General features: G+C 48.4%; 1 protein-coding gene across 3 annotated transcripts in view; it reads right to left on the reverse strand.

Annotated features, from left to right (window-relative positions):
• Nucleotides 1-2,020: 2,020 nt before the first annotated feature.
• The window catches only part of CCNJL (cyclin J like), a 44,401-nt gene continuing 20,717 nt past the window's right edge, over nucleotides 2,021-25,704 (reverse strand). For all 3 annotated transcript variants that reach the window (XM_019740662.2, XM_074313863.1, XM_019740653.2), the window contains exons 3-6: nucleotides 22,253-22,466; nucleotides 6,962-7,264; nucleotides 5,308-5,467; nucleotides 2,021-4,116 (exon numbers count right to left, since the gene is read on the reverse strand). In XM_019740662.2, coding sequence (XP_019596221.1) covers nucleotides 3,693-4,116; nucleotides 5,308-5,467; nucleotides 6,962-7,264; nucleotides 22,253-22,466 — 1,101 coding nt within the window. In that variant the 3' untranslated portion in view covers nucleotides 2,021-3,692. The remainder of the gene's footprint in view (nucleotides 4,117-5,307; nucleotides 5,468-6,961; nucleotides 7,265-22,252; nucleotides 22,467-25,704) is intronic.

The following is a 25,704-nucleotide window of genomic DNA, read 5'->3' on the forward strand; positions in this document are numbered from 1 at the left end:
ACCGTATATTCCATGCTTTCTTACCATAACCGGAAGTGAAGGCTGATAGCCTTCCTGACTTACAAATGAGACAGAGGTTCAGAGTAGAGAGGTAGCTTTTCTCAAGGACATCTAGCTAAGAACAGATAAACTCAGACCTTCCACTTCTCAGGCCCAGTGTTCTTGTCTATATACAATAGCAGCAAGCTTCCATCCCAAGAATTATTCTAACCTACAATGTGTTTTGTTGGGCTTCTATTGTGTGAAAACCCTTTAAAAATTTTTAAATTAAATGAAAAATTAGTAATTTCCTAGAAAGTATACATTTCTAACTTTTCTGGAAATCTGAAAGTTCAGCAACATGGAGCTTACATCCCTGAAAGGTGTCACTGGCCAGAGCTGAGTAGAAGCCATACACTCTAGTAGGCCACTGGCTTCAACAGTCCCCACTACCTCACGCTGTCTCCATCACCCAGCTGGATTCACTGTTACCTGCCTGGTCCTGGAGGGCATTTGGACTTCTGACGCCTGTCAAATGCTATGGCCTTTCTGCTGAAATTCAAGTCACCCAGTTCTTCCCTGCAGAACAGAGAATGGGGTAATGAGGGCTGGTAAGATTCCTTTCCAGGCTCTTGGTACTTGGGATTGCCCGAGCCGGCCCCAAGGTGGGGTCCCTCTCAGGGGATGCCCAGAGCCAGCCCCAGATCTCTACCTTCACAGATGGGGCTCGGGGAACCCCTCCCAGATCAGAGCCTACGGGGGGCAGACAGATGGCGCCGTAAATTACGTTAGCCCGTGGCAGATGTATAACAAGCTCTGTTTCTGTATTTCTGTCTGCTGGTGGGCATGCTCTGGGAGAATGCCTGCCTCTCTGTAAATAATCAGGAGCATGAACACCAGGCAACTCTTTTCTCTTATGAACCCGTATCCGTTATTCTTTCATGTCTTCCCACCAGAGGAGCAGGACAGCTACGAACTCTTTCACCAATTTAAAACCCTTGATTGAGGCACCCCTGGGTGGTGGGGCAGCTCCAGACTGCCTGGGTTTGCGTGGTGGCTCCTTCTTTCACCACTGCTCTCCTTCGGCAAATCACTTGTCTGTGCCCATTTTCTGATCTGTAAAAATACAGCTAATCATAGTGCCTACCTTGTAGGGTTATTAAGATGATTACAGAAAATGTCAGCAAAGTCTTTAGCACGGTGATTTATACATAGTAAATGCTCAATAAATGCCACCTGCTATGATTAGTGTCACCATCACCAGATGATATTTTATATATTCTGTTGGGGGTAGGTAGCTTAGGGCACAACCATCAAACCAAGTAAACAAATTAACAAGAACATTTCACAAGCTTTCAACAGCTATAAAGAAAATAAAATGGGTAATCAGAGAGAAGGCGTATTACAGAGACCTCTTTGGGAGGTGACATGCTGAGTTGAGGTTTCTCAACCGTGGCACGATTGTCATTTTGGGCCAGATCATTCTTTGCTGTGGGGGCTGTCCTGTGCATTGTAGGAGGGTGAGCAGCACGCTTGGCCTGTACTTGCTAGATGCCAGCCACAACCCTTCCCCCAATTGTGACAACCCAAAATATCTCCAGACATTGCCACATGTCCCCTGGGGAGCATAAGTGAGCCCTGCTGAGAATCACTGAAACAAAGGATTAAGGGAGAAGAGAATTTAGATGTGAGAACAGATGGCTTTGGAGAGATTGACTTTGAACAGGGAGGACATGAAAAAGTACAACCTTGACCCTGACCCTAACCCAGGCATTTGCAATGTGGAGCCACTTCCTTACAATACATTTCTCTTGCTATCTATAACATGGATTCTGTTTCTGGAGAACGTTGACTGATTCAGTGGTAGAGCAGGGAGGCCTAGCTCCAACGCAGAGGGCCAGACCCAGCTCCACAGGAGCCAGTTTTGTTGTTGCCCATCCCCCGACCACCTCTCAGCACAAGCGGAGACCCCCACAGGGCGTGAAGTGGTGGGTGGGGAGGGCGGCTGGCCCTAGAGGAGAAGACTAGGAAGAGACCGAGAACAGGTGACGACTGACGGTTTATTGCTGGACACCTTTTTCTTGGGGGCCCCTCGCAAGCCCCCAGCCACAGAAGAAACAGATACAATAACTTGGAATCCAAACCAGTCGCACATAAATAGGAGGTGGGCAAAGGAAAAAAAGAGGAAAACAAACAAATGTGCAGTTTCCTACGCGAGTGTGACAAAGTGGCCCCGCCATATCCACGTCGACCCGCTTACTGCGCTTCCATGCTGAGGCTTTCTTCTGCTCAGAAAACCACCTCGGATCCCTCTCAGCAGCACGCTGCCTCCTCCTGGCAGCCTCCCTGCCAGTTTCCCAGGCAGACAAGTGAGTCAAGAAAACCAACATGGGTTCTCCTTAAAACAACAACAACAAAAAATGCTTCCGTGGTTCTTTGCACCTCCCAGTTCAGTTGGGTGGACGTGTCCCCTGACCCCGAACCAACCAAAAAAAAAACAAACAAAAAAAACATGCTGAGCGCAAGCCGCAAGTCAGAATAAAAACATATTGCACATGGTCACCAGTCTTCCTGAGAGCCCCCTCACTGCAGATACCCCAAAACTGGCTTCCGATCCAACCGATCGCTTGCCGGTCAGGGGTGGTGTCATATACACCCCCCACGCCCCAAATCCAGCTGGCACGAAGCACACACTCCATGTTGTTATCCTTTGCTATTAGCTAAACTCAAAGCCGAGACTGGATTTAACCTCACTCACTACAAGCAGGTGGTAGGAGGTGGGGATGTTGGTTTTAAACCTTAGTCTAACCTTTCAACAACCTTTTACATCTGGGTGGTTACTGAAGTTCTACAGGTGAACACAGCATCCAAGACATGGAATCTTCTGGAACCCAGAGCCTGGAAAGTGGTTCTCCCCAACCATATGCTTTTCAAAAGGAAGTTCTGTTATGACCCACGGGTCAGGCACAAGCAGGGGTGAAACCTACAGCCCGTGTGTGGGACAGGCAGTGTGGCAATCAATCTTGTTTTTCTCCTAAGGAATTTTCAAGTATCACAAAATCCCTGATACAGTATGTAAACAAGACTTCTTACTGAACAGAAAGCTAGGTCACTTCGGGAAGCAGCAGCATGTGAAATGTCTAAGAGGGTGAAAAAGATTTTCGGTTCGACAACAAAGGCAAGCGAGCTAAGCGAGCTGCCCACCGTGCTCAGGCATCACACACACAGGCCCCTCTGCATGGAGCCAGGGAAGAAAAGCACCGATCGGGCATGTATCGGGGTCCTGAGCACATGTCAGGCTGCCCCTTCTTTTGCAGTGGTGTAGCTGCCTTCGGCAAAGAATAAAGGAGTCTTTGATGCTGAACACCGGACACGCTCGTGGACTGGTGTCCGCATCTGGTTCCCGGTCTCCTGGCCTCTTCCCAGGTCTTTCTCGATTCGCTGGGCCCCTGCTTCAGGGGACAGCCACTGAGCCATTCTCCCTGCACCCCAGGCACACGTGGAAGACGTTTTCCAGAGGAATGCTCTTGGGTGAGGTATCTCATTGACAGTTTTGCTCTGGGTCAGTTTTATTTAAAAAGAGCACAGACCCTTTCCATTCAAGGGCGATGAGGCTCTGTGGGGACAGCTTCCCAGTTGCCTCGCCCGGCTGAGTCCCCCTCGTCAGTGTCCTGCTGAGTCTCCAAGGCCTCCCTCTGTGGCCCAAGGGGGCCCTATCTGTCGAAACAACCCGTGGGGAACGCGTGGCTCCCGCTGAAGTAGCTGCTTCTGTAGGTGGTGGTGAGGCAGTGCCTGGGCTCAGCTGTGATGGCCATCTGCATGCTGAGGGACGCGGGGAGCGGCAGGGGACACACGTCCAGGGACTGGAGGGTAGAGTAGGGGACGTGGAGGGATGAGCCAGTGCCTCCCGAGAGCAGGCTCCCTGAACGGTGGGCCTGTAGTGAGTCCCGATAGGCCAAACACAGGTCTTGCACGGGGGTCTGGAACTGCGCCAGGGCCACGGGTGTCGGCTGGCTGAGGGTGGGGTAGGCAGGTGGCTGGAACAGCATTTGGGTGGAGGTGGGGGGTGTGCCAGGCACCATCGCCAAGGCCTGGCTCTTGACTGCGACGGCGTCCTTGAGGACATTGTCATAAGCTCTGAAAGGAAAGCATGTGGGTGAGACTTAGAGCTCAAAGGCCACAGCACAAGACACCTGAGAGCACTTCTACCTGCCTTGCTAAGTGGGATCTGTAGTCTGTGAGCTGTTACCGCCGGGCCTTGCCCAGTCTGTGCTCACTGCCCCCAGCCTGGTCTCAGCTGTTCTCCGACCAACCTCAGGCCTCAGCTCTCAGCTTGGATCTGCGTCCTATGAAACCCTCTTCTGACCTCTCAAGACCAGCCTAGCTGTCCCCACAGCCCCTGTGCAGACCCATCTTGCAGACAATACCCCAGGTGTTAACATCCAGGTTACTACCTGGCCTCCTGTGCTGAGTGCGAGCTCCGAGAGGGAAGACCCTGTCTGCTCTTGCTCACGGCTGCATCCCCCAGGAGGGCAGAGCTGGTGTTTAGATGAGCACCACCTGTGCCTTCAAGGCACTTTTGGTGGCTCTATCCCCATTTGGGTCACTCCTGAGCTAGCAGATCCCAAGCAAGTTGACCCCAGGGCTTAAGTTTCTCCATCTGTAAAGTAGGATGGAACCTGTTTCTTATCATCTCAAAAAAAAAAAAAAGCTTCCCATAAGCTTTTTGGGAAAACAAATCTATGAGGAGATGCTGGATGCTGTCAGGTGGAAGAGCGACTGGGTCCTCTGTCCTCCGCCCTGAGGTCACCACTCAGCTCTTTGGCCCCCGATATCAGTTTCATGGTGATGGGTTTACAATGCCTGTAAGCATCTTCTCTGACACACTGAACGTTTCCTGCCCAAGATTCCCAGGGATCCTGCAAGGAGGCAGTAGCCTGCTATGTTAAGCCCCTCTTGGCTTAGCTGGTGAAAAGGCAGCTCTGTGGCCATGTGTAAAAACAGCAGCTTAGCAGGAGAGCCCCTATATGTGATCATCCATACGGCTGGTTAATAACCGGGGACTCAGATCAAAGGGCCAGATACTCAGAAGGATGTGCACAAAGCCCCTCACTTCTTGACCTTAAAATTGCAAACGCAAAGCCACCCAAATCAGAAGGACCAACTCTCCAAACCCCAATTCTATCAGGGGTCATCATGGCCTACGTTACGTGAAACACTAGCTGGGGTCCCCACCATAAGCCTCAGACTTTGGGAAATCGCCTGAATTGGGCCTCAACGGGAACCTTGATATTTCAGAAACACGGAAGGATCCAGAGAGGCACTTACACCAGCAGGATTTCGATGCATGTGCTGAGATGTTCCAGGGAGTAGTTTGAGATCCTCTCCAGGTCTCTGGTCCAGTAGGGAGAAAGCTGAAGGCAAATCCTCGAGGCCCCAACACAGGCTGCAGCGACCACAGAAGGCTGGAATTTGTAGAAAATATGATCTGAAAGAGAATCAAAGGGGGAGTCAGCATCATAAAGCCTCACCTGGGGGCGTGGTGCCCCACCTGACTGTGTCCTCCGGGAATCATCAGACAAATGATTAAGTTCAAGTCCATTCACTGAGGGCATGCGTGGACAAGCGACAAACACAGACACAGACACACACACACACACAGTGAAAAAGTAGCCACTCCATGTTCCATTTTGGAACTGTAAGGACCTTCGCTCTCAGTCTGGGATGTCAGCCTAGAGCAGGGAGTGTCAAAATGTCATCCATGGCTTCTGGGGGCTGCAAGAGGTTTGCTGATGCACTACAAACAGAACCACAAAATATTTGTCCTTTCTTTGGTTGTTAGGGGTGAGTGAAACACCATTTCAAAGGCTTCTGTTATGGGGTATGACTAAAGGCTACTTAGGAATAGTAAGAAAGCCTGGACCACAGTAGGCACTCAATAAACCTCGGTTGAATGAATGGCTACAGGAGTTTGATAATCAGAACTAAAATTGGTACTTGATGTACGTTTACTAAGGAACTTCCCCCCGCCCCCCACCCCCGTCCCCACTTTACTGAAGTATGATCAACCAACAAAAATTATACATACGTAAGGTGTACAACGTGATGTTTTGGTACATGTATATACATTGTGAAATGATCTAAGAAATCTTAATGTCCTACTAAGATATCTGGCAGCATGGAAAACTATTGACATTTCCAGTTTTCATGAATGACACTTGGTTATCCGTGCATTAGTTATCATGTTGCCTTAAATTACTTACGATTTTCGACGATTTCAACATTTGCCTGTTAAAAGTATGAAACCATTCAGGGTGGTAGTCACAGAGTCAGACCCCCAGGTTCAAATCTTAGCAATGACCCTGGGTAAGTTACCTGACCTCTTGAGCATCAATTGAGGAAACTCATTTGTAAAATGAGAACAGCAGAAATTATTTTCATGTGGAGTCATTGGGAGGTTCGAACGAAATAATGCAAGCAAAGCCCTAAAGTAAGGAGCCTGGTACATAGTAAGTGATCAAGTCATGCTTGCTATCAGGACTGATATTGTTATTCATGACTGTTTTGGATTGTGGTGCGTTATTGGGGGGCGGTATCAATTGTATTTCTGACCCAGTATTTTATCTATTTACGATACTTAGCTAGCTATGATGATAGCTCTTCCAGACTGACTTGCCTGCAAATCTGTCCTATTTAGACCATCTGCAATGTTACAGGTTACCATAAGCGAAATTACCAGGGGACCAGTAAGTTTTGTAGGATAGCAGCTGCCTGTACATAAGCTGCTGTTTCTCTTTTACACATGACGGGTAACACACTGGGGAAATCCTCACTGCTTCTTTGCGTATTCCCTGCAAAGTGGGAGTGATTCCCTGCAAAGTGGGAGTTATTTTGGGGGATGGGCCCTAGTCAGGAAGGACTCCCTGGATGGACATGCCCCTTGGACAGGAAAGCGGTGACAGGTCCTGACATCGGGCCCCACCTTGCAGGGTGACCTCTAGGAAGTACTGGGCATACTCCTTGAGGCACTCTTTGGTCTTGCGGGGGCAGGTGGTGGGCCAGCTGTGGCAGTGGTGGTCCTTCTGGCTGACAGAGGCCAAGAGGTAGTAGTCCAGGAAGTGGGCAGGCGTGGGCAGGCAGAGATTCCAGCTGAAGGCCTCCAGGAGCAGCAGCTCCGTGCTCAGCAGCTCCTTCTTGGTGAGGGTGAAGTTCTGGCTGCTCAGGATCCTCGTACTGTTTATTTGCTCCAGCTTGGGTACACGGTCTTCCCTGTCCTCGAACTTACCTGTGAGAGAAGCAGAGGTTACTGGAAGACAGCACTCGCCTGCACCTAGGAAGTAAAGGCCCACCTTAAAGTGCCTGGAAGGTGCTGGCAGGGAGAACAGAAAGCCAAAAGGCCCCACTGCTGAAGGCGTAAGAGCACACACTCCGGATCAGTCGAATCCCCAAGACATCACTTCTAGCTGTGTGATCATGCACAGGTGCCTCACCCTCTCTGTGCCTCAGTTCTCTCATCTATAAAATGGGACCTATAGCTCATAAGGCTTTTGTCAGCTGCAATGAGAGAATGCACACCAAATGTTCAGACCAGCACGAGCAACACAGAAGCTGCTCAATGGCAGGTAGCAACAGGAGCGAGGGCCTGGGGAATAAGGTGAGCCCTCCTGTCTGGTCCTCACTAATTCAATCTCAGGACTGGTCAGAGGGTCTGGCCACAGTCAGAGTGACCTTACAAATCTGACCCAGTCCCTCCAGATGTGGAAAAGCCCTTCAATGGCTCCCCACGGTCCTCAGTATTGAGTTCAAACTCCACCGATGGCTTTTTAGTTAGGGTTCTCTCAGAAACAGCTTGCTTGGGAAGTGAGCCTAGGAAAGATGGGTAGGTGGGAGAAGACAGGAAAGGGAAGCAAGCCCAAACGGGCACATAATCAAGTGAGCCACCACGGTGGACAGCTGCAGCTTACGTCTATGAGGAATGCTGAGAAACAATGTAGAATACGGGCCTTGGTCGAGGGAACCGAAGCCCTGACATACCAACCCATGGCAGTCGTCCTCAGGACAGACATACAGCCCGTGGCAGTGGGGGTCCGACTCACTGAGGGTCAAGTACAGGGCTGTGGCTGGGAAGTGGCAGCCACCACTGTGGGAGGGAGGCTCTGCAGGTGAGGCTGCTAGCGAACCTCCCAGCCTTAACACGCGTCCCCGCTCTGGGGAAACCACACACACCTGGCTATGCTCTCCATTACTGCAGTGCTCTGAAGGCACTGAGGTCTCCTTGCCTACAAGCCTCATGTACACAGCCCCTCTGCCCGGAGCACCCGTCCCCATCCTCATTCTGCCACAGACGTGTGCTTTGAGCTCAGCTTCCTCTCTGCATTCTGCCACCCTCGCCTTGCCCTCCACCTTCAAAGTCATTGCCCCTTGGAGGCTTCCCTGGCCACTGTCCCCACCTACTGCCTCACCCCCACCTCAGATGGTGAGCCCTGAGTCCTGGCCTCACTCTGCTCACCTGGGGCTGCCAAGCCCAACCTCACAGGCTGCAGAGCAGCTGCTGAGCATGTGTCAGAGGAGGCAGCTGAGCCCAAAGCACACGTCTGTGCCAATGAAGGGAACAGCCAACTAAGTGTCCACACACCTGTGCATAACTGCCAGCACTTCTGACCCAGTTCTCATCAGACTTTCATGCTTTTGAGGAGAGATAAAGAGGTAACCACTACAGGCTGCCTTGCAGCAGATATAACACACTCCTCAGGCAGGCTCAAAACATGTCACTGAGAAAGGAAACACCGACTCTGGGAAGCCCCGCATCGCCACCTTCTCGGCGAGCCTAACACCCACCAAGTGGAAGGAGATGGCGTGACATGAACCTCTGGTCTTTGATGGGGAGGAGCTGAGAGAGTGGAAATGTACAAATATGTAGCAATGTACAGGACAGTGAGGAGCGGAGACGACTGCGAATCGGCTCCTAAGCAGCTTACAGCACCCCAGGCACATCTTCCGGAACCCTATCCTTCAGGAGCTCAGCCTGGCACGGCGCCACCTCCAAAGCACACACCTTCCCTTGTCACACACGCAGGGGCAACTCAGGCAGGTAAAGGCAAGGTCAGTGCTGCCAAGGAGGGAGAGCCTCTTGTGCTGCTGGAAATCGAGGGGCGCTCCTTAGATGACAAGGCCTTGCTTCATGGCCCAACACCCTCCCTCCACAAGCACAGGACCCAGCCAAGTAGAACTCAGACCCTCCCCCACCTTACCATGTGTCCCCCAGAGCTCAGTTCAGAGGCCACTGGATGGCCTCTAGGCCCTGCTCACACTCAGACTGCTTGTTTAATACCGAGTATTAATTTTCCTGGCTGGCACCTGATCCTTAATAGGCACTTAACAGGCGTAAGCCCCATGAGGACAGGAACCATGCCACCAGGTCCTGGCACCGCCCCTGGCACACAGGAGGTGCCCAGTGAATATCTGTTTTGAAGGACTGGTTCTCTCGAGATAGTGAAATTTTATTCCATTTGAATTCTCCTCTAATGCTCTCTGATTATCTGTATTTCCTAATTGTTTTCTCCAGTGATTATGTATTCTTTGTGCAATTTAAAAAGAAAGAAACAACATATATATATATACATCTGCTTTTGCAAAACGGTCACGCTTTCCCTGACCTTTATGCTGAACTGGGCCAACACTGTTTGCAGGCACTCAACACATATAAGCTCTCTTTTCTTTGCCGGAGCAGAAGGTGGCACGGTCACAGTCCCGGTAGAAACACGCATTGTGCTGGGGGTGGCACTGAGACCCTCCCATGGCATTGCTGGCAGCCAGCAATCTATTTCCACGGGCAGATGTGCTCAGTCAGCTTAGTTTCCTCCCTGCCCTCAGTGCTTTTCAAACCTTTCAGAGCTCTGCTTTTCCGCCGGCCACCAAGGCCAGGAGGATTACCCTGAAATGGAATGGGCCATGGTTACTGAGGAGTCTGAATTCACCTGCTGTTTCTTGGGGACCCCCCCGTGCAGGAGGCCAGAGCCAGGCAGAGGGGGGTCTGAATCCTCAACGTGTTGGCTCTGAATGTAACTGCACTAAACTCTGCAGGCTTCTCGCTTCCCACCTAGGAACATGCCCCACGTGGCTATGAAATGGCTGTGCCAAGGGAACATGCTTCAGTGCCCAGCACACATCGATGCCGAGAGTCCTCCGCTGGGCCGAGCACTGTGCTTTGCGCTGCACACGTGCTGGATCCTGCCGGTTCTGTTTGGATCCCCAGAGACTCAGAAAAAGCTCAGAGAACCGAAGAGCAACTACAAAGCCTCTGCTCTTAGCGGCCGGCCTGCCCACCCCAGCTCAGCGACTCTTCCCCAGCACAAAACATTTCACAGCCAGAAAAGATTTTATGAGTTTCCTGGTGTTGCACGTGCCTGGCAGACACTTACTTCCTCCCCTCCTCCCACGATGGTGAGTGGGGCCAGCTCTTTGTCCTCAGCACAGCACCACCAAGCACCGGCACTCAGCTGCCTGCTCCTTATCAACCAGACAAACGGCACAGACAACAGATGCCTGCAAGTCTTCAGGCAGGTCCCCTGGGAGGGGCGGGGGACAGTGGTCCAAGTCTTTCCAAGTCAGAAAAGAGCCACAGACTCTCTTTAACATGGTTGAGGTACTTTTTAATTTGGAAAATTTTCCAAATAAATCCACAGAAAAGATGAAAGAACAGATGAACCCCGATGCCTCTCCACCAAGATTCACCAATGGCTGACACTGAGCCACATTTGCTGTGTGTGTGTGTGTATACGCGCCTGTGTATAAACATATTGGTTTTGCTGGACCATTTCTGGTTAGGTTGTAGATGTGACATGCCCTCCTAGACACTTCATCATCCATCCCCGAGGTCATTTTCCTGCATAATCATAATGCTTTTAGCAATCCTAAGAATATCAGCATTAATGCAATAACATGTTCTAATATCTAACCCGTATCTGACATTCTGCAAGGGTCCCTACAATGTCTTTTATAACCTTTGGGTATTTTTGGGTCCAGTGACCTGAACCCTTCACCACACGCCAGGCCACTCTTCACACAGCAGGCCTAGGAGGGGCACACACACACTGGCTTTTCTTTCTTTTCTTTTTCTTTTTAAATGGCTTTTTTTTTTATTGTGGTAAAATGCATACAACATACAATTTACTACTTTTAACCATTTTTAACTGTACAGTTCAGTGGCATTAAGTACATTCACATTGTTGTGCAACTAACCTCTAGAACTCTTTTCATCGTGAGAAACTGAAACTGTATACCCATGAAACAATCACTCCCCTTCTCCCCGCTCCCCACAGCTCCTCCTGGTAACCCCTATTCTATTTTCTGTCTCTATGAACTGACTAACCGTAAAAGACTGGCTTTTCTTCTTCTACCTACTGTCCTAGCGATCAAACCTTAAGCAGACCAAACAGGATTCCTGACTTTTCTGAAGTAGGGCCAAGAGAAGCCATACTTTTAATTGCTTAAAAAAGGCAAACAAAAACACACTTTATTTTGGAAAATTTTACGTATACAAAAAGTAGAGAAAATGTTATAATGAACTCCCATGAATGCATCACCCAGCTCTAACAATCATCAACACTTAAACACTGCCTTTAGAAAAATTCTCTAACAACAAGGTCAGGGGCACAACACAGGATTCTGTAAAAGGTCAGTGTAGCCCCGTTTCTGAGGTCCAGGCCCCGTGCTGCCCACTCTCCTAGACAGTGCTCCTGGTTAGTCCCCCAACAGCCCTTCACGTCTGGCAAGGTGCCCACTGACACACTCATTCAGGAGCTAAACCTAGGCTCAGAGGTGAGGCCAACGTGAACCAGGTTTTAAAGCAACAGCTGGCGACTCTTCTTTCCTTTGAAAACAGGCAAAGCTACTGGCCTGGCTGTGCTGGATGCCAGAGTGGACACTACAGTGGCTCCAGCCTCCTTCCCCTGGACTGTGACCTTGGCGCCCAGAAAAGGAGGTAAAGGGGAACGTGGAATCCATCCAAGGCCTTTCTCAGATGGGTCCTCCCCACTGGCGTGGGACTTCCCCAGGTCACACAGCAGCTGGCAAGAGGCACCGATTCCACCCCAGGATGTGAGGTCCAGAGGTCAGGGCAGCTGCAGGCCAGGCTCCACCACAGCCTGGCCGGCATCAGAGAGGGGACGCCTCTGCGGGACTGCGCTTGCTATGCCTTCCATCAGCACGCACTGTTCATTCTGGTAACAACCCTGGGAGGCTGGAAGTTTTCTACATGGAATCAGAAGCTCAAAAATGTTAAGTGAGTTGCCCAGATCACCCAGCTAGCCGGTAAGGGACAAAGCAAAATGAAAAGTCTGGCTGTCTGCTCCATGAGGGTGGGACCACACCTGTCTTACAGAACGTCACAGATCCCCTTCACCTAGCACAACATCTGGCATAGAGGTAACACTTAATAAAGAGTTTGTTTTTTTTTTAATGAATGAATCAATGGCTCCAAAGTCCACAGCTTTCTAAACCATAAGCAGGAAATGTCAGATATTGTCACAAGGATCCCTACAATCCCGTCTCCATAATGAGGGTATCTATCTGGGGGCAGGAATTCCCATGGATGAGGGAGTCAGGCCAGTTGCGGCCCCTCCCCATCTCACCGCCCTGTTCTTTACAAATACGCTTTTCTTCACCCTCCCCTCTGCTCGTGTTATTTAGTAACTTCATTCCAGAGCCTGTGCACTAAGGAGCTGTACCATCAACAGGACTTCGTTTTTTCTTCCAATGAAAGAACTGAAGTTGAAGAGGGCGTCTCTAAAGGGACACTTTCTGTACTAAAGGACAACCCCAACTCTGGCCAAACCAGCTTTTTCAGTAAAAAACTCTTGGGCTTTCTGTAGTTATTAGAGGCCAGAAGGGTACCTCCTATATCCAGCAGACAAGTATCTGAGGAACCAGGCGAGACAGATTTCGAGCAATTTGACGGAGAAGCCAGGAAACGACTCTGAGGCCAGCACCCTCTGAAAGGCTGTTTTACTTCATGATACAGCACGGAGGGGCAGACAGCACTCTCATGATGACCATGCTGGGTTCTAGGAGGCTCGGTCACGCACTGGTGGGTGTGGTCTGGGAAAGCCTCAACCTCCTGGGCCTGTGCAATGGGAATAATTGTGGTAAGGATGACATGAGGGCTTAGCTGCTGAGAATGGTGCCCAGGGCTTAACAAACATTAGAAATCATTCTTCTGTATAAACCTCTGCTCTATTCAGGACCAAGAGAGCAATCATGGTCACAGGTACAATGACAGTTCAGGTTCTGGGTAGGATTTGATGTGGAGGAGAGAGAAAGCCAGGGACAGAGCAAGAAAACCCTCCAGCTATAAGACAGAGAGGAAGCTGTGAAGACCACAGGGAGTGGGGAGCAGGGAGTGTCCCCCGCCACTCTGCCCTTAAAGACTTGCTGCAGCCATGTCCAAGATCTCTGGCCCCTCCAGGGATCCAGAGGTTAGGAAATGTCCCGGAGAAACAAGCCTCCAATCCCAGCCATACCTGGGCTTCAGGGGCCCTCTGGGTAGACCCGGAAACTTCCCTCCTCAGGAAACAAAGACAAAGCTCCTTTACTGTGCCTTGCTCCTTCCTCTTAAAAGCAAGGCTGTTCTGTTTGTGGCTGCATCGCTGGTGTCTGAGACAGAGCAGGCCTCCAGAAAGATTGAATGAGTTAATGAATGAATGTACATTTCTGACAAGCTGAATCAATACCCGACTCCATCTTTGGAAACAGGGACTAGAGATGCAGTTTTGGGCCCTTGTTTTCTTCAGGAGGAAATTCTAAAAATGCCTCCCAGGTCAGAGGTGGCATTCAGCCAGCTGGGTCACACATACCAGCTTCCCTTCTGGCTGCAAGGACTTCCCTGTCTCAGGATGGAGCAATGGGTACAATGACTTCACACAGCATCTCTGGCCAATCTCTGGCTCCCGGTGCTCTGATTTACAAGGGACCCAAATAATCTCACTGTTTAAAAGCAGCGGCTGTGGGGCGGGGGCCCCTTGTCATGTACAAAGCTGTCATCTGGAGCCAGGCTCAAGCAAGGGCTTTGTGAGAGGAACCGAGCTGTCTCGTGTAACGAAGGTCACTGCTGTGCAGAACGCCCACGCCAAGCTCACCAGGGGCTGCTCTGCACCAAGCCTGATGGGGCTGCGGCTGCAGTACGAGCATACGAGTCTTCCTGGGCAGCAGTGACAAAGGCGTGGGCATCAGGCGTGGGCCCCGGGTCCTTCTTTGTTCCAACCTGTGCTGGGAGTAGAGAGAAGGAGGACGAGAGACACCACTTCTCTCAAGGTTGGAAGGGAAGCCAGTTCCAGACATGAGACCCGGTCCTGGGGGCTGAAGTTTTCATCCAGGTTAACTTGCAGCTCAGAGCCGGGGGTCTCCTAGCAACCTCTCCATTGGCTGGCCCGAGTCTTCCTGGTGCAGCCAAGGAAGTGATCTGCTACTGTGTAGGGGCTGAGAATAGCAACTCGGGGATGACGACCGGTCCTGTCCCCTTGGGCAAGTTACCTAACTTATTAGGCCTCAGTTTCCTCCTCTGTCAACTAGGGGAAACGATACTGCCTACTTCACGGGATGGTTTTGAAGATTAAATGAGTATCTCCATGCAAAGAACTCAGAACACTGCCTGATATAAAAACACTCAATAAATGTCAGCCATTCGACGATCACTGAGACCAGGATCTGCCTCCCGTCCCCAAATTTTGATTATAGAAAAAAATGTACTGAGTTTACAACTAATTTTCATTTTATTCTTTACGTATTTTTTCCACAAGGAATAAATCTCTTTCCCGCTGAAGAAAAGCCGTTTAAACTTCTCAGAAGACAAGACACCACTGATGGGACCCTAAAAGCCAGAACCGGCAGAGTAACTGCCAAAGAAGGTTCTAGAAGGTGGGTCTGCCCTTATCCAAGACTATCACAGCATGAATCTGCTTTACAAGTGCCCATAGGTCAGGAGGTGTCATACTTTCCTAGAAGAGCCCCATAAATCCCAACATGTCAGTGACAAAGAAAAGACTTCCTGTCTAGACACTGAAATGCTTATAATTAAAATGAAGACTTAGGAGGCTGGGAGAGGGAGAGGCAAAGCAAGCGGCTCGAAACACAGCTCACACGAAAACAATCTCTCACCTCACCACCCAGGGATGTAACAGGCTGGCATATTTCCTTAGGGTCTGACAGTAGTTTTAAAACCAACTGCAATGGCCTTTCTGGTATTATCACAAGCAATGCTGATGAGGTGGTGGGTGCCCAGCGAAGGGTGGGCAGCTGTGAGCTGGGGAGTGAACTCTCCACCACGCGGAGTCTCCTTGGTGAGGCAAGGGAGGGCGGTAATCTGGAAAACCCTCTGGGTGGTTCTCCCAGGGAACAAGGGACCTGATGAATAAGGACTCTAGTGTTTTCTTCCACTTTGGCAATAGCAGGAGAGCAGGTATAATGCAATCCCGGCCATTAACGGGGGAGAAAGTACTACAAGACACAAGTATTCATTACAGAGAGTAAAAAAGAAATAAAAGCCGACCGCCTGGCTCCCGGCAGCCACACTGCAGGTAGTGTGAAGAGCAGACAGGGTGCCTGAGGGCAATGTCCCGGCCATCTTCCCCCTAACTGTGTGAGCCAGGGAACTGTGTGAGTCAGGCTGTTCTCCTAACAGGAAGGACTGCTGGGTTTTTCTTAGAAGGGCACCTGGCTTGTTCCTGGCATGTGCCCAGAGACCTGCTGGTAATGCCTGGCTGAAGGCTGCTTAAGACAGGGACGTGATCTGCTTTGTGCTCCCCTGTCTCCCAGGCTCAGCGCATAGTAGGCACATGTGTATGAAAAGAATCATCTTCCGTCACAAGGACGGCACATGTTCCTGCCATTCCCCACTCTCTCCCCAGGGCTGAACACAGCGTCTGGCACAGAGCAGAGGCAGAATAAATTGTTTTTAGGAATGATTTACTGTGTGGGGTCAAAGGCTCCTGAATAGTCCACGTTCAATTAACTCATGCAGTTTAAGATCTCCCCCCTGCCCCCAAGCCGCCCTCCAGAACCCTCACAGCCCAGAACCCCAGGCTCTGGACAAACAGGTCTGGGCACTAGACTTGCTAAGGCCAACTGTACAATTTCTGAGTTTCCAGCCCAGCCAGCTGTCTGACAGGCACTTCACACAAAATCTTCTCTTTGAAATAGCCCTAAGCCTGCCAGTCTGCAGAGATGGGAACAGGAAATGGAAAATCACCAGGTCCTCCCTCACTGTGCTGGAACACTGAAGCCCCGAGCCCGGATTTGCACAACGTGGCCCTCACGTGACAGACCACCTTTCCCAGTCTGCCCTGGGCTGTGTGGCCACCGAGCAGAAGGTGCACCATGCACGCTGCAGCAGCTTTTCAGAGGAAACGATCAACAACTGTCACATTTAAGTGCACATGTGCAATGTAAGACCTAGTCTGATTTCTGAAACGTGAAACCATGGCTGAGAGGAAATGTCATATTCCTCCGGGGCACTCTTGCATGAGACACAAGGAGCTGTTAAATTATCTCCTGCACGGGGGCAGCCATATTTCCTTACAGATTTAGGTTTCATCCTGTGAGTACGTCCCATGCTTTGTCCAAAATACACCCCTGAGAAAGGCCACCTGGAAAACCGACCCCTTTGCAGGCACTGCTTACAATTAGTGCTTGGAGGTGGTGAGCTGGTGGGCTTAACCTCCGCAGGCAGGAAGCTGGTGCCTCCTTCATCCTTTTTGCCAGGAGGGATTAAGACTGCTTTCAAGTTTCCAAAATCTCCAACAGGGAGACCCCATCCTACTCCACTGCCCTGCTGTCAAAGAAGCTGCTTCCCAGAAGCAACAGTTGCCAAACAATCAAAGCAGAGGGAGGGTAAAAGGAGGGAGGCAGGGGTGACTGAGGGGGAATGAAGGTGATTTACTGGGAGAAAGAGAGGCCTCTCTTAGAATCTTAGATGACCAGCGCACAAGTGTCCAGCAAGCAATGGCTTTTACTGGTACCTGCCCTAAAAGATGTGCCTAATGATTTCCGGCTAAAGGAGCATTCAAAGCAATTGGTCTGGGAACTCATTCCTCATCTGGACATCCTGAAAGGACAAGGCAGAAAGGTGGAATGCAAATGTGCACCCCATTGAGGGGCATAGAAGAAAAGCCACAAGTGGACTCTGGTGAGGGCCCAGGATGAAGGACGGACATTGCCTCTCTTCTGATAGGTTGTTGTTTAGGTGGAAGGCGTGGTTCCAAAGGCTCACGCAAATGAAATTCAATTTAATGAAAAAGGGATCTTGCTTGCAGTTAGGTTTTGTTAAAACCTCTGCAAGGCAATTTTGCACTATTTATCAAAATCTTAAATGCACACGTCATTTGACCAAAATAATCCCACCTCTGGGAATTTATCTCACAGACATATTCACTCCTGTACATGTACAAAGACACAGGGAAAAGGACAGTTGTCATATCATGTATAGCAGTGAAAAAAACAGATGTCAATCTAACTGTCCATTGTCAAAGGACTCATTTAAACAGATGGCAAGGTTTATAATATGGGAGACTCTGCAGTCAGTAAAAAGAGTAAGGTAAATCCACACGGACTGATGGGAAAGATATTCCCGAACATACACCGAAGAAAGCATCTTTGGCATTAATCCACTTGTGTAAATATGTAGTCGATTCTAATTATTCACAATTATTATGTTAAAGTCGCTGCAGACATTGAATTAGTGAATACTGAACCACACTCCTAGGGGAAAGCATAAGGTTAGGCTCCCATGAGCTTCTGATCACAATCAATCACTACATAACCTTGTTTTGTGTACATCTGTGTAATATTTTGTTGATTCATTATCTGAAATTCAAGGCCAACAGCATTATATTAGTAACTCATGCCTGAACAAAGCTTATCTGACACAAATATTTTCTCCAAAAGGCACACACAGCCTTCTCGCACTGGGGATAGCACTAGATAGCATCTCCGCACTATGGTTGGGGGCCATTTTAAACAGCAAAATCCCCAACAAGCCAACAAGTGGGAAAACATGGAAAAGGACACTGGATTTACGTACGAGAGCTGAAATAAGAAGGCCGAGAATTGCCTTGTTCCATCTTCACTGGAGACATGCATGCAGGGCAGCTCACACGGCTGCTCGGCATACGTCTGTGAACGACTGCAAAAGTTCTGTGAGCCCTGAGTTGGGGCTACAAATAAATTTCAGTTGAGTAAGTGAATTCGGAAGTACGGAATGTTTGAATCATGAGGATTGACTGTATGTTGGCATAAGCTCAGAGCATTGCTAGAAAATATACCAGATCAATTTTGGAAGAAGACACCTGTTCCCACAAGTTACCTCTAGAGAGGGGGATGGACAGACATGAGATGGAGAGAAAAAGAACAGAAAAGGGAGGCAGGGAGAGACTCTGGCAATGTTGTTTACTGGGCAGCTTCTTTGAGTGTAATCTGATTCCTTTTTGCCACCTTGTAAATGAAAACGAGTTTATTTTCTCAATTATGAAAACACATAAGTACGTCTAGGTCCGGAAGGGTACACACCAGACTGTGGGAACCGGACTATGGGTTTGGGGAGAAGCTAATTCTTACACTAAGTATTTCGGTACCTTTTGGATTTTTTACAATCAAAATGTGTCTCATACTTCTTGCATCCTAATAATAAGGTCTTACATGTAAGGCCATGCTACCCTATCGAAAAGGTCACTGGGGTGGCCTTTCAGGCTTTTTCTCCCACCCTCCCTCCTTCCTCTTGCTCTTTCATGCTCTGGGGCTAAGGACTCAATACACAATCATCTCTGAACAGCCAACAACCAGGCAAAAGCAAAACTCCAAGTTTCCTCAAAAAGTTCATCATAGAATCATCAGATGACCAGCAATCCCAATTAGGTTTATACCCAAAGGAAGTGAAAAAATGGTGTTCAAATACAACAGGTACCCAAACGTTCACAGCAGCACTAATCGTAATAGTCAAAAGGTAAAAACAACCCAAATGTCCATCAACAGATGAATGGAAATAAATGTGGTGCAGCCATACAATGGAATACTCAGCCGTGATGAGAACTGAAGTACTGATCCTGCCACAACGTGAATGGACCTAGAAAACATTAAGTGAAAGAAGGCAGACACAAAAGGCCACACATTATATGATTCTTTTGATATGAAATATCCAGAAGAGGCAAATCCATAGGGGCAGAAAACATATTAGTGGTTGCAGGAAGTTGGGGTGGGAAGGAAGGGGAAATGCCTGCTTAATGAGTAGGAGGGTTCCTTCTGGGGTTATACACATTTCTGTTAGCAGTAAGTAACGAAGCTACTGTCTGTCACCAGGATGATGATGATGTCACTCTGTCCAAGCCGATTCACCTGGAAGTCGTGGGGTTTCCATGTTTTCAAACAGTCCTTTTAAATTAAGTATCACCAACAAAAAGGCAGTTGAGGGTGGGGTGCTGCTGTATAAGATGAAAGATTAAAGGAGGGTGGCTCTGCTTATTTATAGTATATTTACAGCTAGACTATATGTAGACTCTGTCCTGTGTTAAGTAGGAAATGCAAACAATTACCTCGGTCACAGAGAGACAATGGGGAGGCTTTGTCACTGGTTCACCATAGAACAACCTACAAGCTCTTGCTTTTCCCACCTCCTTCCAAGGGCCTGCAGACATGGGTCCTGGCTGGACCCCTGTTTTATGGGGAAAATGGGGCTGTACGTAGGCGAAAAGGTTCCATCTGTGCAAAAGGCTCTTATCTGGAAGCAGCTCTCAAAACCTAAGAACTGACAGGTGGGGGCAAGAGGAACTCGCTCTTATCTATCTGGGAATTATTGGGTATGGAATTAGCAGAACTTCAGACTTCCTTGTGGCTGACAGTCGGCATGGGGAGAGGGGAGGGAGGAATGAATAGGATTTCAGGCTGTCATGGAAACTTTTCTTTCCTTGGGTCCCTGAGCATATGGCAGGTGTCCTGAAACCTCCAGTCCTGCCCCGAGGCTGGCTGCTGGACCTCAGACATGTGGGAGGGGGAATCTGCGTCTCTATCTGCAAGACCCCCTCCCTCCCCAGCAGAAGCACAAAGGACTCTCCAGTGTGTGCCTCACGTCCCAGCGCCCCAGACAGACGCTGGGGGAGAGCCTCCGTGGCCCCATGGAAATCTAAGTCCCCTGCCCCCAGTGGCCTCGATGCAGCCCACAGATCACAGACAGCAGCAGGGCAAAGGCCACGGGGCAGGCTTCTCCTGAAACGCGATGCCCGTTCTGCCTTCCGCTGACGGGATGTCTTGCAAGCCCTACATCTCTTCCCAAGACCAAAGAGAGCTGCATGTTGATTTGGGACTTTGAAGTAGCAAGCAGGCTGGACTCTCAGCAAGACTGGTTTGTCTGTGTCACATGGGAAATCCAGCTGGTCCAAGGTAGAGAAAATCACAAATTGGGAGGCAACAAACCCAAAGCAGCCAAAGGGCTTGTAAATAACAGCAGGTGGAGGTGCCAGGGTGGCAAACAAGACAGAATTTGGACAAGTCTAAAGCTTCCGGAACTAGGTGATCATGCCCGTGGGGGGAAGGGTCATGGCAGTGTGCCAGGAGCAGACAAAGCCACCGGAGAAAATGGGCCCCGTCTTCTTGCAGCATCAGTGGGACTCAAGGATGGGGAGGCGGGGTGAACGTATAATAAAATAGAACCATAACACATTGTGGAGGAGACAGTAAAATCTGATTGAATTTTAAGGAGAAAATACTAGATGTCAAGGAAATGTCACGATGGCTGCTGGCCACTCTGGGGTATTCCACTCTTCTGCATTAAGGGCTACCGTGTTTCCCCCGAAAATAAGACCTAGCCGGACCATCAGCTCTAAAGCGTCTTTTGGAGCAAAAATTAATATAAGACCCGGTCTTATTTTACTAAAAGACCAGATCTTATATAAGATAAGACCCGCTCTTATATTAATTTTTGCTCCAAAAGATGCATTAGAGCTGGTGGTCTGGCTAGGTTTTATTTTCAGGGAAACACGGTACTTGGAGAAGCGTGGGAGCCCAGCTCTAAAGGAATCCCCTGCTCCATTCCTTTAGCACATAAATATTTTTTTGAGGTCTTACTATGTGCTGGGCTCCCTTCCCTCCCTGAAACTCGCTGTTTAGTGGGGGATGTGTGTTAATTAAAAGCACACAACACCATGGGACTGTATATCAGGGAGAGCTTACCTGCAGAGCACAGCGGGGGAAGGCTTTCTTGGAGGTGCCAGCCTGAGTGACACTTACACAGGACCAGACAAGCAGGCAGAGGAAACGGAAATCCCTAGGCAGAGTGAACAGTATGTGCAAAGTTCTGTGACCAGAGGAAGCTTGGCTGGAATTCAGGGAATGAAGAGGGGAAAGGCCAGAGGTGAGAGATGCAGGACCTTGACTGCTGGCCTTTATCTTAAGAATGCTGGTAAACCAGAGGGTGATTTTAAGCGGCACAGTGGCACGGCAGAATTGTGTTTTAAGCAGAATACCCGAGCAGCAGCACATTCATGTAGTAAACCCTCCCAATGCGGACAGATGGTCAAAGCTATGCTGTGTTTTCAGTGAGGCGTCTTTGGAAGATGCAAGCCCCGAGAGGGCTGTACCCAGGCCTGCTGACTACATAATAGGTCCTGTTTAGGCCCCAATCAAGCAATCACATTTCTAAAAATCTCTAAGAACAGTGGTTGCTAGGGTTCTCCCTTCTCCCAGCACATTCAGAGGTCCCACACCAGGAAGCAGGGGACACAGGGTTAAGTGCACAGGTTCTGACACCATGTAGTTTTGGGCTCAAATCTTGCCTGCTATATCCTAGCTGGGTGACCCACGGCAAGTTTCTTAACCTGTCTGTGCCTTGGTAAAATGGGAGTACTAAAAGCATCGGTCTCCTAGGGTCACTGAGTGGCTTCATGACGATCAATCCTTTAGAGCTGGGATCCCACACTTCTCCAAGTACTGTGTTTCCCCGAAAATAAGACCTAGCCAGACCATCAGCTCTAATGCGTCTTTTGGAGCAAACATTAATATAAGAGTGGGTCTTATATAAGACCCGGTCTTATTTTACTATAAGACAAATGCTTTTAGTACTCCCATTGCCGGGTATATTAGAGATGCTAATGTTGATTATTATTAATAACATGAGTTTGGACCCCGCTAAGGATGAACACAGACGACTGCAGAGATGTACCATGATTTGGGAGCACCTGGGCTCACTGAGGAGGAGGAGGCAGCCTAGGGAAGAGAGGACACGATTTCTACGTACTTGCGAGTAGGAGGCAGGAGACCGCCATGGCGTACAGTTGCTTGGAAGTGGTGATGTTATAGCGATCCAAGAAGTGGTCCAGCAGGTAGACGGCCAGGTGCCGGGCTGTGGGGCAGAGCTGGCAGTGGCTGCTCAGCAGGGTCAAGACGTCAACGAAGAACCGGCGGCTCTTCAGGAGTGGGGAGTGGGCTCGGAAGGCAGGCAGCTTCAGTTCCTGGAACAGGAAGGGCACAGGGGCGGGGGGTCAGGGCGGCCTCCTCAGAGCCTCCAATGGCTAGAAAAATGAGAGGTGGGAGGTTGCCTGATGGCTGGTTAAGGGGCACCGATACCCTCCATATCCTGTTCACGCTCCTTCAAGTCCCAGGATGGCAGCCCCTCTATTCCAGATTCTCCTGGGCCGTCTCCCATCTACCCTCGCTCAGCACCAGCTTGTAAAGTGTCACCTAAATGATGACAGAGGCAGGTGAAGGAGACCATCGGCTCCATTCCCAGGAAAAGGCTGACTACTGGAGATTACAGAATGTAGGAGACCCACATCCAAATTCTGGTTCTATTACCCAACCAAGATGTGCTACCGTTGTCACCTGCCTTCACCTTTGTTTCCTTCTCAGCAGATGAGGATTAAATGAAAAACGAATGGAAAGCACCTAGCACATGGTAACTTCTCAGGGTCCACAGTTTAATTCCCCTGCAGATTGGTTGTGAGAGCCAAAACAAATTCATTGTCAAAAAGTTGTTAAAATCATAGTACAAAGAACTCCCAAATACCTTCACCCAGATCCATTAGTTGTTTACACTTTCTTTTGTCTCTCTGCCTGCACATATACTTTTTTCTAAAAGGTCGACATCATACATTCCCCCAGGAGGTGACTTTTACCTTGCAATTTATATACTGCCATGTTATCTGAATTTATTTATCTAACACAAGAAAAACTAAGTGAAATAGCAAACCAACTAAGATTATTATGACAGGAAAAATTTTCTTACATAGCTACCATATTTACAATTTAACCAAAGCAGACCAGAAACTATTTATTTAGGAATTGTCTTAGTAATGTTCTGTCAAATGAAGAAACTAAAGAGAAGAAAAATTGAGGAAAAAGAGCAAAGGAGAAGCTAGCAGAAAAGCAATTGTGCGAGCTCACTGATAGCAGGTTCATTGGGAGATGAGATTAAAATAAATTGGTGCCCTTTCTCTGTATAATGGGACTTTACTTAGGTAGCAAGAGCTCTGGGACTAGGAGATAGCTGTTCGTTCATTCATTCAACAGATACTAATTCATTCATATCATTCAGTAGGTATCAAGTACCTTCTACCCATCAGGCATTATTCTAAGCACTAGGGATACAACCTGGTATAAGATAGACACAGACCTAAATGTAAGATTAAAACGACAAAACTCTTGGAAGGAAACGGCAAATCTTTATGACTTTGGATTAGGCAATAGTTTATTCTCTATAATACCAAAAGCAAAGCAACGAAAGGAAAAGTAGCTAAGCTGGACTTCAAAATTAAACTCTTCCATGCTTCAAAAAGACAGCATCGAGAAAGTAAAAAGACAACCCACAGAATGGGAGAAAATGTTTGGAAAGCATGTATCCATGAGACTGTATTCTGAATATATAAAAAACTCTTACAATTCAACAATAAAAAAGTAAACAATCTAATTTAAAAAACGGGCAAAGGATTGAATAGATATTTTTCCAAAGAAGATACAGAAATAGCCAATAAGCACATGAAAAGATGTTCGATGTTACTAATCATTAGGGAAATGCAAGTCAAAACCACAATGAGATATCACTTCACACTCACTAGGATGGCTATTATAGAAACAAAACCAGAAAATAAACAAGTGTTGGTGAGGGTCAGGACAAATTAGAAACTGCATACACTGCTGGTGGGAAAATAAAATGGTGCAACCACTGTGGAAAACAGTTCCTCAAAACGGGAAATGTAGAATTATCATATGACCCAGCAATTCCAATCCTTGGTATAGACCCAAGAGAAATGGGTATATGCCCACACAAAAACGTGGATACGAATGTTCATAGCAACATTTTCATAATAATATCAAAAGGGAAACAACCCAAATGCCCATCAAACGATGAATGGATAAACAAAACGTAGTACATACTCGTATATCCACACAATAGAATTTAGGCCATGAAAAGGCATGAAGTACCGATACATGTTACAACGTGGATGAACCTTAGTGAAAAAAAGTGATGCTTAGTGATGATTCTTAGTGAAAAAAAAGCCAGTCATAAAAGGCCTCCTATTGTATGATTCCATTTATGTGCAATGTCCAGTATAGGCAATTCCATACAAACAGAAAGTAGGTTAGTGGTTGCCGGGGACTAGAGGTAGAGGTTAATGGGGGGGTGACTGCTAACGGATGCAGGGTTTCCTTTCGGGATCATGAAAATATTCTGAAATTAGATAGCGTTGATGTTGCACTACTCTGTGAATACACTAAAAGCCACTGAACTGTATACTTCAAAAGGATGAATTTTATGGTATGTGAATTATATCTCAATAAAGCTGTTATTAAAATATACGATGGACACATCACCCACGCTCATGGAGTTTATGGCCAGTAGGAAAGAGAGAGAAGGCGATCAAATACAAAAAAGACAAATACAGAATTCCACACTGGTCAACACCAGGAAGGAAAGCTGCGGGCGGTGAGAGCCCCAGCTTCTCTCAAGGCAGGGCTGTCTGCCTTGTGAAAGTGAAGCTGGAGCTGAGATTTCATGCTGGGATCCCTTTTCTTCTGGCTTGTGCCCCCACAGAGCCTGAGGCCAGGACCCAGCTCCTGTGGGAGCCCCAGAGCTTTGCTCCTGGAAGGTGCTCAAAGCCTGAATAAATTAGTTCCTCTCCCTTATGTTTACATATGAAGAAAATGAATTTGAAAAAGTCCTGTAACCCCAGGGCTTTACTTAACAAGCAACAGAGCTGAGACTAAAAGACTTTTTTTTTTTTTTGAGACTAAAAGACTTTTAATGCAGCCTTTTTTTCAACCTTTTTTTTTTTTTTTTTTTTTTAAATCATGGAGAAGAGCTTTTACCCCCAGTTTAACTTCTTGAAGGAAAAGACCTGTCTGCTTGGTGTATTCTTCATCATCATTATTTGATGGATGTATGCGGCCACCGTGGGACTTTAAACTTCTTGAGGGCGGGGTCTCATCCTTGTTTTCTCACCACCCTAGTGTGACTAGAACCTGGTCTGGTGCCCAATAACTAATCGGTGAAGACATGAAGGGAGGAAGAGGGAGAGGGAGGAGAGAAGGCCTGACATGAAGGGGTGATACAGAGCGCCCTGGGCCCACAGAGGAAGGTGTGACCATCCGTAGAGGGTAGCAGGTCAGTGAGGACTTCAAAGAGAAGAGAGCTGTCTAGACAAGTTTTGGAAGGACGTCTAGGAACTGACCTGCTGAAGATGAAGGAAGAAT

The sequence above is a fragment of the Rhinolophus sinicus genome, linkage group LG10 (assembly GCF_036562045.2).
Source record: "Rhinolophus sinicus isolate RSC01 linkage group LG10, ASM3656204v1, whole genome shotgun sequence".
Classification (NCBI taxonomy): Eukaryota; Metazoa; Chordata; class Mammalia; order Chiroptera; family Rhinolophidae; genus Rhinolophus; species Rhinolophus sinicus.